The sequence below is a fragment of the Impatiens glandulifera genome, chromosome 1 (assembly GCF_907164915.1).
Source record: "Impatiens glandulifera chromosome 1, dImpGla2.1, whole genome shotgun sequence".
Taxonomy (NCBI): Eukaryota; Viridiplantae; Streptophyta; class Magnoliopsida; order Ericales; family Balsaminaceae; genus Impatiens; species Impatiens glandulifera.
Window position 1 is genome coordinate 68,839,845 of NC_061862.1, and position 15,872 is coordinate 68,855,716.

Genomic DNA, 15,872 nt, shown 5'->3' on the forward strand with positions numbered 1-15,872 from the left:
CTCAAAGGCGTGGATGTCGAACTATCTTGGTGATGGAGTATTGGCTATGGCGTTCAAAAGTATCTTAAACAACAAAATAATTTTTTTTACCGAAGGTGTTATTTCATTGTTTTACCTTTATTCGACCACTACTATAAATTATAAGTAACCTTATCTTGTTTAAGGAATACAAAATAATTTTTCTCATATATATATATATATTTATTGTTGTTAATATCATTACATATGTATCATTGTAGACAAACAAATATCTTACAATTCATGTCATATATTCTCTTATGATATTTGTATGTAAATATTGATGGGATAGGAAGAACATCACTTAATGCCGATGCAATGAAAGTTGCTGTTGCGGTATGCAATTTATTGATAATCAAAATATTATTCACTAATTTCAACTTTCTGATTCTGAATTTTGATTTCATCTGTAGCCTGGAGAATTCCAAGCCAACGATTCAAGACTTATGATGTATTATATATGATGCAAAGAGAATGATTGTAGATTTTATTCCACTCCTTTTTGCTAAAGGTATAAATGATTATAGTTTGTTTTCAGATGAAACTCCAATTTTAATATTTTGATGCTTGTATCTTAAAACCCCTGTTTACATCGATATGTGTGACTTTGTCTTTTATATTTTTTCTTGTTTTGTAATTGGCCCTATTTTGGTGATGCTGAAGGAATCGATATTTTTCAGGAATTTGAAGACCTTGGATCGACGAAAGGAGTTGTCGATATTTGTCAAGATATTGGTTTCACCTCTCTGAATCTCCAAATTGAATTTATTTAGGTATAATTATAATTCTTTCCTCTTTCTTTCTTAATCTATTATATATAACTGTTTGAAAAATATTATGCACATCTATTTTTATTGTAGTATATTATTCAGCTTAGAGATCGACCTTCATGAGTTTATGTAAGTTTTTTTTTCTTACTTAATTTTATATTATCTTTCTATATAAAATACATTTTACGTTTTTGATAAGTTTATTTTGATGTAGGTTAGATTGTCAAAATTATAAGAATTCCAACTAATTAAATTTGTAAAAATATAAACAAATATCATATCATTAATATAAAATTTTATAAATTAAAATTTAATTTTCACAATAAACTTAGAAAATTATATTATTAATTTTTATTTTTTATAAAAAATATTTTTCTATAAAAAATTTAATTTAAATTTAATTTTTTCATTAAATTTATTAAATTATATTTATTTACACATTCCTTCATTATTTTAATAAAATATAATTTAAAGTTTAAAATACATAAAATTTTATTTTATCATATTTACCTAATTTTTATATTAAAAGTATTTTTTTTTAATTTATAACAATTAAACATTTCAATTTTTTTTTATTACTTTTGTTTTTAATCAAATATAATTCAAATATTTTTGAAATAATTATAATTATTTTTATATAAATGTAATTTTTCTACAACAAATTATAATTTTAGTTTGAATTTTAAATACATAAAATATTATTTATTTTTATTACTTATATATTTCTTATAATAAAATTAATATATATTTTTAAATATTCTTATAATTTTTATAATTAAGTTTACCTTTTGAATTAAATTTTATATTCATCTTTTATAAATAATCTATTATATTTAGTATTAAATTGTTTTCATTAAATTAATTTTTTTTTAATTTATTAAGATTTCGTTTTTTATTAATAAAATATAATTAAAATATAATTTTTTTAATAAATCTTATTTTCATAAAATTTAAATTTGCATTTAAATTATTAAAAATTTATTTTTCATTATATTTAATATGTTTTTCTGTTTAATCAAATATAAATAAAATTTAAAATACATAAAATTTAAATAAAATTATTATTTTAAAATTTATTATTTTTAACATAATTATTATTTATTTTATTTAAATATGATTTCTCTATAATAAATATATTTTAATTTAATTTTAAGTACATGAAAAGTATTTTGTAGTTTTTTATTATTAAGTATATTATTTATTTGTTTAAATATACTTATAATATTTATAATTTATTTTAATTTTTGAATTAAACTTATATGGGCATATAATTTTGAGTAAGTGACTTTATTTATAACTGATTATAAAAGGAGAGAGCAAATATGTATTAAAAATTAGAGTAGAGCGGGAATTTGGTGTCATGAATGGTGTCGAGAATGATGTGACAACACGTGATTCGACTTGGAAAATGAAAATTCTCTCTCCTATTAGATTTAAGTACAATAACGTGTTAACATATCATTTTTAACATCATTCATAACACCAAATTTCCGACCAAAGTATGCATTTACTCTTACATATATATCCAAATTAACCATAACTCTCGACCCGACAATCCAGACACTTTGAAAATTAAGTATCATTATATATATATATATTAGTTAGTTAAAAACTTGAACTTGTTTTTTTTGTTAGGTTGCAAGTTCGAAACATACATATAGTATTTTTTAATTTATTTTTAATCGTTTTAAGTTTATGGGCAGGGTTAACCCACAATCCGACCTAAGTATCAATTTCCTCTCAAATATATATATCAAAATTAATATATATTATCGAAAAAGAAAAAGTAACCGCCCTAGCCACTTAGAGCGAACTGTCAAGCCACTTAGAGCAAATTGTAGGCAGCCCAAGCCCACCGGCCCAACACCCGACCACGCAGAGGCCAAGCCCAAAGTATTAACAAACTAATCAAATTAAGTGACTTCCATAAGTGACTTATTTATTTATTTTAACCTTAACTTCTTCCACCCACGTGTTTCCCCTTCTCCATAAGTGAATTTTGAATTCAATTGAGATATTTTTTTCATTTGATAAAAAGCTAATTATTGAGTAAAAAATAATTTTGAAACTTAATTCAAAATTATTGCTTGTTCCTTGAGATGTAACCTAAAATAAAGGAAAAAAAATAAGTTTAGTTGTCTAGGATGTGAGAATATGAAATTACTTCATTTGAAAAGAAGAGGAACATCATTTTGTAAAGAAAGAGGAATTGTTTAAATAAAAACAATTTAATAAAATTAGGCTCCCTATTATATATAGTTTGATGGAAAATAGGAACCAAGAAAAACTTGTCAAAGCACATCAAACAATTTCAAACATTTTTTATGTTTAATTTTAGAGTGATTGTTTATGATATTAAATTGAAAGTTATTGTATATTATAAAATTTATCACTATTCAAATTCTTCCCTTCTCTCATCCCACACTAAAATACTTGAGTAAAAATCGAATTTGTAACGTTTTTATCTTGTAAACTAGGTTATAAATAAAGTATAACTATATAAAAAAAAATTGTATATAAATATGTTTGATAGAAGTATTATGATAAGTATTATAAAAATGAAAAATTAATTTTGTCTTTTAATATTTTAATTAAAATGATAATCTTAACTTTATATATTTTTTGTTATTTTTATTTACTATTATCATTTTTTCTTAATATTTTATATTATTTTATTATTAATATTATTATTTTATTATTTTTAATTTTTGAATTTTAAAAGGTTAATATGAACTCTTATCTCTTGGTTTATTTAATATTCTTAAATATTATAATAATTATATTTTTATTGTAATATGAATTTTCACAATGTTAATTTATAATATTATTAATGGATTGTATATAAATAAATATATACTAATTATTTAATTATGTTATTATGTTATTATTTTAGTTTATTTTTTTATTAAATAATATTAATTAATAAAAAAATATTTAATACTTAAAAATCTACATTAACATAAACTAATGAAAGCATGTCAATGGTTATGTGGAATAATTTTATTAAAAAATTACATATAGTTTCTCTTTAAATTTATAATATTTTTATTACAAAAATACTCTTTAAATAAAACTTATTAAAAATATTTAAAGAAATAATTAAATCAAAGTTAAAAAAGAAAGATAAGATAATTAGGAATTATAAACTATTTGTGCCAAAGTTTGTAAGGGGAGAATGGGTAAAAGATTATACTTACCTTCAAATGAGATTATTTAACTTTGCATAGAGAGAGTGAACATTGTATGTATAATACAATTTTTAATCAAATAACAAATAATAAATTATCTTAACTTTTTAATCAAATAATTCAGCTTTATGTTTTACACGATAACGATTATATATTGCTCTCCTGTAAAACGCACTTTACACGATAGTTAGCGTTTTACAAGAGAGTTGTTTTACAACAGTTTTTTTTGTAATGTGTTTTACACGATATCTGTTGTACAACGCTCTACTGTCAAACAATTCACAGATTCGTGTGAAACGTTGGTTTGAAGTTTATTTAAAATCATGTAAATCGTGTTTTACATGATATTTGCGATATAGAAAACACTTATTATAATATTTATAATTCAAAATTTATTATAATGTTGAATTTCAAGATAATCTTTAGTTTACTTATAATTCAACAGTTATTATAACAGTTATAATATTTATTTAACAATAAGAATATTTTAATATATTAAATAGAATTTATAGGCATTCTTATAATTATAATATTTATTTAACAATAAGAGCACTATGTCTTTTTGTTTTTAATTCACTCACTAATATTAAAAACATTTTAAATAAAAATAATAAAAAGAAGACAAGAACAAAATGGGTTAAATATATTAATACAAGTGAAATATAAAAACTATAATATTTGTATAACTCTTTACATAATTGAAACTTAACTAGGGATGTAAATGAGCCGAGCCGCTCGGTCAAAGCTCGATTCGAGTTCGGTCAAAATCAAATTTGAGTCGAGCTCAAGTCAACTCGTTTAATATTCGAGCCGAATTCGAGCTTAGGTAAGACTCGCTTGATGGCTCGTCGAGCTTTTTTGACCCTAATCATTTTTTTTATTATATTTTATTTTTTAATTAAAATTTAAAACACCCATAAGACTATTTATGGGCTTATTGTTTATTATACCGATACCAAAGTTATTGGTACATAAAAGGAATGAGATTTTCAATATTTTGGTATATCAAGATATACTAGAGTAATATTTAGACTATCCACAGTAGGGTGTCAAATAAGATATCAAATGGGTGTTAAAATAATATCAAATGGTGCAGTAGAGTATCAAAATTAAATGTTAAAATATGGGTATCAAATTTTGATACGGGACCAAATTTGATGTGGCCCAATCACAGCATGCCAAGTGGCAGCGCTGGTGGTTACTTTTTTGTTTTTGTTTTCTTTTTTAAATACACTTTTGCATAATAATTGATCAAAAAAAATATATATATATCATTATTTTTTATTTTTCGAGATCTATAAATAGAGACTTGGTTTGTGTCATTTGGACACCAAAAAAAATCTGAAATTTTCTACCATATTATCATCTTTCTTTGTATCACCTTTCTTCATATCATCATATGGATATTCCCCCAGACCCTTTCAATCTCGAAGAGATTCATCAACAATGGGAGGTGGAGGAATCTTTACTCAAAAGGCAAAAAGAACTTCTCGAAGAGCTTCAAAGGCGAAACAATCGATCACGTAAAAGAAATTCTATAAACATGGACCATGGAGCAGCCCATCAGAGGCTCATGGCCGACTATTTCGATGAGCCATGCACTTATACTGAAATACAATTTAGACGTAGATTTTGTATGAGAAGGCAATTGTTTCTCCGAATTGTAGAAGCCGTAACAAATTACAACCATTACTTCACCCAAAGGCGGAATAATGCAGGAAAGCTTGGATTGACACCGATCCAGAAGTGTACAGTTGCCATGCGCATGCTTGCATATGGAGTAGCCGGGGATGCCTGTGATGAATATGTGAAAATTGGAGAAACCACTACACTTGAGTGCACTCGTATTTTTTGCGAAACAATAATTGCCTTGTTTCAAGATGAATACTTAAGACAACCAAATGGGGAAGACTTGCAGAGGTTACTCCAAGTTGGACAAGAGCGCGGTTTTCCTGGAATGATTGGAAGTATTGATTGCATGCACTGGGAGTGGAAGAATTGTCCTAAGGCTTGGCAAGGGCAGTTTACTAATGGACACAAGGGCACAACAACAATTATCCTCGAGGCAGTGGCATCTTATGATTTGTGGATATGGCATGCTTTTTTTGGCATGCCTGGAACATTGAACGATATTAATGTATTAGACAGGTCACCAATTTTTGACGACATTGAGTCTGGTGAAGCTCCTACTGTAAACTTCACTGTGAATGGTCGACAATACAATCTTGCCTACTATCTTGTTGATGAAATCTATCCTAAATGGCCCATCTTTGTCCAATCAATTCAAATGCCCCAAGGAGACAAAGCGCAGTTGTTTGCACAACAACAAGAAGCATGCAGGAAGGATGTAGAACGTGCATTCGGGGTACTCCAAGCACGGTTTGCTATTATTCGCCAACCAGCTAGGATGTGGAATATTGATGGCCTAGGTAAAATAATGAGGGCATGCATAATTTTACATAATATAATTGTGGAGGATGAACGAGATTCGTATTCACGAAATTGGGAAAATATCGACTTCGAAGGTTCGAATAATTCTGGGTCTAGTTCCTCAGTTAATGTCCAAAGAGAAGTGCTACCTCAATTTCAAGTGCATGTTCAAGGCCGATCTGAATAAAATATTCATACTAGGGCCGATCTACGTGACAAAGCACAACATATTCAATTGAAGAAAGATCATGTCATGCACATTTGGAATAAATTTGGAACAACTCTCGATTAGAGTTTTAAAAATACTACTTAACAAATTACCAATGTTTAGAGTGTTTGTTTTCTTCTTCGTTTTAAATAATATTTGTATGTTTGATTTACCAAGTGATGAATAATATTGTTTGTGGTTAAAAAAATGAAATTATGTATAAATGATGTGGAAGTGAGAAAGTGAAAAAGTAATTTTGATACCTTGAATAACACTCTGCTGTAGAATATGCTAAAAAATGGGTGTTAAAATAGGTGTTAAGCTGACGTGGCAGGGTGTTAAATGAAAAAATTTGATACTCTGCTGTGGATAGTCTAAATTAAAAAATATATATTATTTAATACTTATAAGGAAATAAATATATTGATATTAATTTAATTACGGAAATATAATTTTTAAAAATTAAATAAAAAATATATAATTATATTGTAATATTATTTAATATATGTAATCTCAATATATTATATTTTATAAGATATAAAGGTATTTTTATTATACTATAAAGTATTTTATTTTTCAAAATTATTTTGCAAAAAGACTCAAGAGACTGTTAATTGATACTTCTTCAACAAGCTTACATCTCGTTTCGAATCCCTAAATCTCGCTCCGGTAAAACCCTAAATCTTGTTCAGTTATTGCTCTCTTTAAGCACTAAATTTATATAGTAGTTGTTGACATAACTCATTGTGTTTGTTTTGATTTTATTTATTTATCTCTTAATATATTAATATATGTCTATGGAAGAGACATCAATTCCATTTAATATAAATATCGGTGTAGTTGAAAGTAATGAGGTTCTTCCTAACTACACCCAACAAGACACACAAGAAAATGACGAAGAAAAACAAGATAAGGGTTCCAAACAAAGAAAAGGAAAAAAACTTCAGAAGTTTGGAATTATTTTGACATATTGGAGGGATCAAATAAGGTACGTTAAGTTTCATTATTAGTTATCTAAATTAGAAACTAAATTTTAATCACTTATATGATTATTTCTTTTTACAGAAGGAAAAAACTTATCAAGAAATTATTCTTTTAACATCCAACTCTTAAGGTAAATTATATTTTAGTTATTTCTAATTTGTTTAATTTGTTTTTCTAGTGTAATTATTATATTATTATTTGAGCATACTATAACTTTATGTTAATGAATGTATTTAGTAATACAGGTGGTATGATCGAGAATTTTTGATTGAGATGACCATGCATATTGCTGAAATTTGAGATGAACACGCATGACGCATGCGGCTGAAATTTTATGTTTTATGAGCTATATTTTGATTTATGGTTGTCTTTTTTTTTATTAAAATGTAACTAAGGATATGAAATATTATTTTTGTGAACTAGTAATTTATGAATGGTGATTTATATTTTTGTAATATAAGATATTTATAACCTAAAGAAGCACGAAAGAATGAATGCAATGAAGCAAACCAAGATCAATGGAGGGGATATATTTAAATTTGAGCTTCGAGCTTATCGGGCCTATCGAGCCGAACTCGAGCCTATGGTTATTTGATCGAGCCGAGTTCGAGCTTAATATTAAAAGCTCGATCGAGCTCGAGCTGAGCCAATAAAAATCGAGTCGAGTCGAACTCGAGCCAGGGCTAGTTCGAGCCCGGTTCGGCTCGTTTACACCCCTAGACTTAACTACTAGTCAATGTTTGTAGAACTCTTTAGATAAATTCAGTATTGATAAAAGTCAAGTGAAGGCCTTTCACATTCGCACGTAGTCAAGCCTATCTGAGAAAGTTGAGACTAGAACAGTACAGTAAATGAAGTGTTAGTATCCATGATCAAACTTTTATTCCAATATTGTGGAATTGATACTATAACCGTGGTTGACATTGAAATTGAATACTAAAATAGTAAAACAATTAAAAGTTATTAGTAAATAATGACTTCAAATGAATACCAAAACTGATGTAGCTGGGTTAAAATAGTGAAATATCGTAATTATTTTTGTTTGACTTATTTTTTTGTTATTTTTCTTTTCCTTAATTTCTTCTCTAAGGCAACTTTCAATCGTTTACTAGTGTATGTTTTCTTCTTCGATTCTAGTAAAAAGAACTCAATACCGACTATATATGCTGACCATAACAAAAATCGTCGTCATTTAGCATATCAACGCCGACTAGAACAAAATTGTCGGTATATGAGTTATTATTACCAACCACATACATAGTGATCGTTATTGGTATCTCTATGATTTTAATGCCCTGTGTATACATCTTTAGATGAAAGTATATCAAGCAAATCTGATGCCCACCCCGCCTCATATTGTGCCGGAATGGATACTAATATTAATTTGTTAAAATTATCCTGAATGGGTTTGTATTTATTTTTTAACCCAATTTTTTTCCTACTTTTAATCAAAGAAGCTCCTAAAGAGTGATGGTAGATTACCCCTTCTCAAACACACAAAGTTAATTTTCATTGACGTTTTTCTCTAATGGGCAGATGATGACGATGATGATTCATATTCTTCATGCCGTTCCAAGAGAGTAAACTATCCAATAAGGTTATAAATCTCTCCCAAATAAACAAATTAACCTGTTACCAATTTCGATAACTATATCTTGTTGATGTTATTATATACCATTAGGTTAAGAAAATAAACGAAGATAAAAAAGGAGATTGTACAAATTCTTAATAATGAGGACAACGAAGTGGAGGAGCTGGATTGGCTACCACCACCGCCTAAGATCAAATGTGATTGAAGAAGATGCGACAATAAAGAAGTTTCGGTAAGAATTTTATTAGATGATTTGTAAAAATTGTTTTTATTCATTGGAATTTGTATATTACTACTAATCAGATAACAGAACCAACCGTTGGAATCATTTGCTCAATCATCAAAAGATGTCATTAAATCTGTAGAAGAAGATTTTGTTGAAAGAGGTCGTGATGCAGATCACGAACTAGGACAGGGAAGGACTTAAGTAGGTTCGAGTTTACAAGGTTTAGTCATCTTGATTTTTGTTTTGATCGTTACTTCATTTGATATATATATATCACGCTTTAGTAGAACATGGGATGCTTCATGATATTAATCATAGTAATTTCTTTTGTTGTGATTATGTAACGGATATATATATATATATATATTGTATTGATCCAATAGTATAGATAAATCCTTCAAGTTTTATAGTTGTAACAATTAAATTTTATTAGTATTAATTCGAATTTTTAATATAGTTAATTAGTTAATTAGATCTACTTTAATAAATAGTTTTTTATTAAATTTATGGATTACGTTGGAAGAAATAATAGTTTCATTACTTTGAGTTGTGTTCTAAAATTCTCATCTTATTCTTCTTGGTTGCACCTTATTCTTCTATTGACATTGCATCCCCTTCTTGATCATTCTTCATTCTTTTTTCGATCGTTTCTATGACAAACTTTGGAAGTGGCGTAACTAAGTAAACGAATTGTAACAATGGTACTAGAGCTGTCAATTCTCTAATTGTGGTTTGAAAAATTCGACAAATTAATCTTTTCTCTCCATCAACTCCTTCCGCAAGCATCGATACGATTTTTTTTCTCCCTCTTATGCAAGATCCGTAAAGTAGTTCTTATAACACAAAGATTGGATATAAAATTGACAAGACAATATTCATGTATTATTTTACGCACGGAAGTAAAATAGAATTCCCAGAATTCGACAGCAAAAATGTAGATGAATGGATATGTGCAGTGGAAGAATATTTCAGGATTAACGACATACCAACCGACATTCAACAAAGAATTGCAAGATTTTATTTCAGAGATAATGCCAGGTTATGGTATACAAATTTTAAAGCTTGTTTAGATCCTAGTATGGTGATTACATGAGATTTTCTTAAAACTGAAGGCATAAAACAATTTGGGTTATGTTTGGAAGATGAACCAGTGCTCGATCGTCAAATTGTAATAGAAGAAAATTCAGATGGTGTACATGGTGTAGAACTTTTTTCAGAAATTACGGTACAAATTCTTGAAAATGAATCGAGTTGCTACAAATACAACATTATATCTGAACAAAGACTTCAAAATGACATTTCGACTCCTTTATTGATTCTACCAAGAAAATACAACTATAGAAGCTTCAAATTGTAATAGAAGAAAATTCAGCAAATTGTTTAGATAGTGAAGATGTTGATGCTTTGACAAATGAACAAGTGCCCGATCGTCAAATTACAATAGAAGAAAATTCAGAAAATCATTCAAATGTTGTACATGGTGAAGAATGTTTTTCAAAAGTTCCGGTACATGGTGAAGAATATTTTTCAAAAGTTGCGGTACAAATTTTTAAAGTCGAATTGAGTTGCCACAAATACAATATTATATCTCAACAAGGACTTCTAGCACAACCTCTAGACTCCCTTGTTTATTCATTAGCAGATTTTACCGAGAAAATACCACGAGATAAGCTTTCTAACGAAACTGAAGAAGCGACTCACCACTATCTTAAATTCTACAAAATCAAACACAAAGACCGAATCAAAATTTTGAGAAAACTTTTTCGGATTAACAAGTTAACTAAGTAACCAATCCATAAAATTTAGTGTTTGATCAACAATATTTTATTTGATTAATCTTTAACTTCTTATAATAATTTCACCATCTTTTTTAGATTGAAAATATTTTCTCATATGACTTTGTTATCTTAATTTTTTTTTATAAAACGACATAATGTCATTAAATAAAAAGACCCGAAAAGGGTGAAGAATTTTAAGAGCTCATGATTTAGGCAGCAAAACAATTTTTTTGTCAAAAATGAATGAATCAACAATATGAAAACAAAAAAAACAACCAGAATGAGAACAAAATTGAAGGAAGCAATCAATGAAACTTAGAGTGCCTTGAAATCATACGTAAGAGTAAATTTCTCATATGCAATATTTCATCTTTGACAAATCAACCAATTTCTTTCACAAGTGAGAATTCGTCTTCACATTCACATCATTTCGAACCCTTGATAATTTTCATGCGTTCCTCTCCATCCAAATATGATAAATAATGTTTGTAATGAAGCACTTGAAGATATTTGAACTAAAGTCATTACCTTTTATCTTTACAATTACCTCAAATTCCTTTATTTCCATATCAACTAATCAAAAAAAAAATTATCATATTTTGTAGAAGAAAAAATTATTATTTCAATATTTCTCAATTTCTTGAAAAGAGGTGATAACTTGTTAAATTTAACCAAAAATTTTGTTGCCAAATTTTTAATAATATTATTTAGTTTTTAAGATGCAAGTTCGAATCAATGAAATTAAATTATTTTTTTATAAACTATTACTTATAAGAGTATTAAAACAAAATTTGTTTATATATTATGACATGTGAGTATAATTAAGATTATCAAAAAGTATATTAATATTGCCATTATACCGTTCATTAACAATAGTAATAATTGAACCATGTCTTGTCCAATAAAATAGTTTCTTAATCTTAAAATCTAATTTGAACACCTAACAATTTGATTTGAATTATAAATAATAAATAATAAATAATTAAATAAATGCTGGATAAAATAATTACCCTCAGAAATATATTAACATGCTTCATAGATAAACTAATAACTCTAGCTAACTATAAAAACCAAATAAACTAATAACTCTAAATAAAAACCATATGTTAACCTAACTACCACCGAGTTCATCTGTTTTGGATCTCTTGGCCTCCATTGATGTGAAGCGGGTGTGAATTCCTGCCATCGCTACGATTCAATGAACAAAAAACAATAAAAAAAACAGTTAGCTATCAATTGACCATCAAATAATGCACGTATATAACTAACTATACATTATTCCCTGTTCTAAGTCATCAACTGCCAAACTAGAATTTCCCGATAAACCCATCCCTAAGAAATTATGGTGATGATCATCTTCAACTAGAGTATTTCTCGATATTTCATTTTCATTTTGTGTGAAAACACTACTAACTGAGCGATTACGACTGCGTGATTCCTCCCTCATTTTGGAGTAGGCATAAGAACCCGAACCTGTAATGGGATGATAATATATTCACGAAGAAAATGCTCTGTTTTAGTTGTGAATACTTATGTGGTAGCACAACAACCCTAATTAGACATACCTTCAACATGGTATGGATGCGGGTAAAACTGAAGATAGCAGAATGTAGCCAATACATACCTGCAGATAAATAACCTTTTTACTATCTAAGACGATTAACATTTTCTTTTTTGAAAATAATCTATGGCAGGGGTGTGAGGCTAGTAGAGCAACTCACCACTGTCGTCATATGGACACTTCAACTGTAAGCTATTGAAAACTCGGTTAGTTGGGTAAAAGGACATTAGTCTTATGGTTATAATTTAATGAATAAAGAGTATATTGATGATGAGATATTCGGTTATTTTATATTAATCTCAAAAACCCATATTGAACAAGGACTAAATAACACCTCATCAAACAAGTCTCAAAGCTATTAAAATTGGGGCTTGAACTTGGACCTCTTTTAACATATGGGGTTTGAACTTTGAACTGCAAGATGATGTTCAAACTTTTAACATGTGTGCCATTTGGGGGCGCTTTTTCCTAACAAACATTCTTTTTTCACGAAATTATTTAGTGTTAGATATTTTATTAGTTTAGAAAAAGAAACATTAATCTCTTCTTCCTTTACAAAAGGCCCAAATGGCTAATGTACTAGCATTATATGCCAAAAGAAAACCAAGTTCAAGTCCCAAATAGTAATTGATAAACATAACACGCAATGAACTCACCTAGTATACCTCCTACTGCCACATCTTGCTAGTGGTGCCAGTAGTCGTCAACTCGAGAGACACCAACAAGTGATGCAACGAGTAGCAGGGTAAAAGAGATGCACAATTTTTCTACATGTCCTCTTCGGTCAAACACCTTGATCTTTCCATATAAATACAACGACATAAATCCTAGTCCGGCAAAGAATACTGGCAAAGAATACTACAACAAGAAATTAATAAGATTTTGAGTAAAGTATTGGAGGACTATTTTCGTTGAATATCAATAAGATACTTACCCGAAGTATGGCCACTTGGAAAAATTTTATGCCCTTCCTTTATCACATGTTTGTTTCCATGGAAAATAACATTTCTAATCAAATCATAAGCCTAACAGTAAGACATGAGACACCTCACTTAGCATACTTTTAAGATAAAACCGCAGATTCTATAAAAAAATTAAATCGGGATTTGTTCCATGGTGTGTAAGCTAGCACGATCCCCACAGACCTACCTCCACTTCAATCAAGGATTCTTAGTGGGAAAACCATATATTCCATATTCATTTCATTTAAAATTATTTTTGTCCTATCATTTAGATCTGAACTGTAAATTGAACTTGGTATTTATAAATGAAGCCATTATCTAGAGAAATTGAGTAAAATACATGCATCCTTTCCATCTGGGAAGCACCGCCAGAAGAAGTCGGGTCTAGGCCGACCAACAGCATCCTTTATCGCATTTGTTAGAACAGACGTGATGAGGACAGAAAAAAGTAGGCCTGTTTTTTTTCTCAAAGCTTATAAACATAACATTTCACACAAGGAACATAAAGTAAGGATTTCAGTTTTACCTAAAGTTGCATGATGAAGATCGTATACATCCTTCCTACGTAAATAAACTCTTAGAAAAATCAAGATAGGAAAAATAACTGCATATATCTAGCAATGGAAAGGAACACTATTCATAAGTTACACGACCTATAAATATTTCTCTAAATAAAAATAATAGAAAAAGAACATACCGGAACAGCCCATGGAGGAACGGTATTATCTTTCAAAGAATACTTGAGGTCAGACATCATATCCTTCTCAACAAACCGATAGAACGGACTGATTGTATTCAAAACATAGTATATCACACCAAGAAGCAGTATAATGAGTCAATCATGCAAGTGGATCCTCGCCACTGTAATCCCATGGGACCTTACAGTATGTGAACCGAGCTCAGCTTCTCTGATTCTTTCGTGTCGATGACAACAAAATAAAATCGATCACAAAATGAGATGGCATTATATGACATTGCTTATTGAAACACAAAGAAAAACTGTACCTCCTGATCCATATCTGTCAGTTGAAAGTAGAATTTGTCATTATCAGTCTTGATGCACTCTGTATATGAGACCCAATGGACAAGACATTAAACCACATATGATTCTTTGGCAAATAAAAGCCTATTTAAAAAATGGTCATCTAATTATCAATGCAGATAAGATAATTGTGATATATAATGAAAGTTTCACAGCCACAAAACAAACAAAGAAATAGATTCACAGCACAAACGGAGGATTAATTCATTCATTTGTAACTGGATTTGAAATCTCCTAAGATAAAACCTAATATAATAATCAGCCACTCAAATTAATACGGAAAGTAACAGATATCGTTACATAGAATCAAGAGATCCAATCAAGCAAGTAGAATGCAGAATGAACTCCAGATCTAGATTCGATTCAAGCAAATGTTTACAAACCTGAAAGAGACATTTGGAATTCACAACATGCCACGAAGAGTTAATAATGAATAAAAGTCACAACGATTGCGAGAGATAAGAGAGAAAAGAAGTATGTATACGTACAGATCATTTAAACGAGGATGAAGACTTTTCTTTCACATAACGGCCAACCATGTGCAGTAAGTGCTGAATACTAAAATATATAATAGCGGTAAACAATATGAAAAGATGAATAAATAATGGAGGAAATCCGTAAAAGCGTCTGGATGTGATTGTTTCACCTTTCCGGCTTTTTACGGCAAAATTGGAAAACCTTTCTCTCTGAGAAATAAGGACCGGTCTCCAGCCACGCGAAGAAGGAGAGATCTGAGATTGATTGTCTCGATGATGATGAGCGTGATCTTCGTTGAACATGCTCTATAATCATACAAGCCTGCCACGTTCAATCTAGACGGATTCTAAGCGGTGAGATTGAGACCAACAACAATGTGCATTTTTTAGTACAATTAGGTGATACAATTAATTGAGCGTTTTGGTTCGTGGTACTAGTTATATAGATGTAAGTTGTTTGGGTATAACTTGTATAGGGATATTAAGATGTATAAATTATATAGATTATTAGTGTTTGGTTGAAATAATAAAAGTGATATAAATTATATAAACTTTATAATTTTGTGTTTGATTCGTGGTATAAAAAAATAGTAAAAATAATTAAAGACTATTTTATTCTTTTATTTATATAAATTATT

At 28.6% G+C, this 15,872-nt stretch overlaps 1 protein-coding gene and 1 pseudogene across 1 annotated transcript; one reads left to right on the top strand and one right to left on the bottom strand.

The window, feature by feature from the left end:
- Positions 1 to 5,375: 5,375 nt before the first annotated feature.
- Positions 5,376 to 6,593, top strand: LOC124931224. Its single transcript, XM_047471651.1, has one exon. The coding sequence runs from the start codon at positions 5,376 to 5,378 to the stop codon at positions 6,591 to 6,593; it is 1,218 nt and encodes a 405-aa protein (XP_047327607.1).
- A 5,711-nt stretch (positions 6,594 to 12,304) lies between these two features.
- On the bottom strand, positions 12,305 to 15,537 carry LOC124931232 (annotated as a pseudogene).
- Positions 15,538 to 15,872: the final 335 nt, after the last annotated feature.

Bases quoted from the DNA above. Each gene is read 5' to 3' on its own strand.
- LOC124931224 (XM_047471651.1), top strand. From the start codon at position 5,376: ATGGATATTCCCCCAGACCCTTTCAATCTCGAAGAGATTCATCAACAA.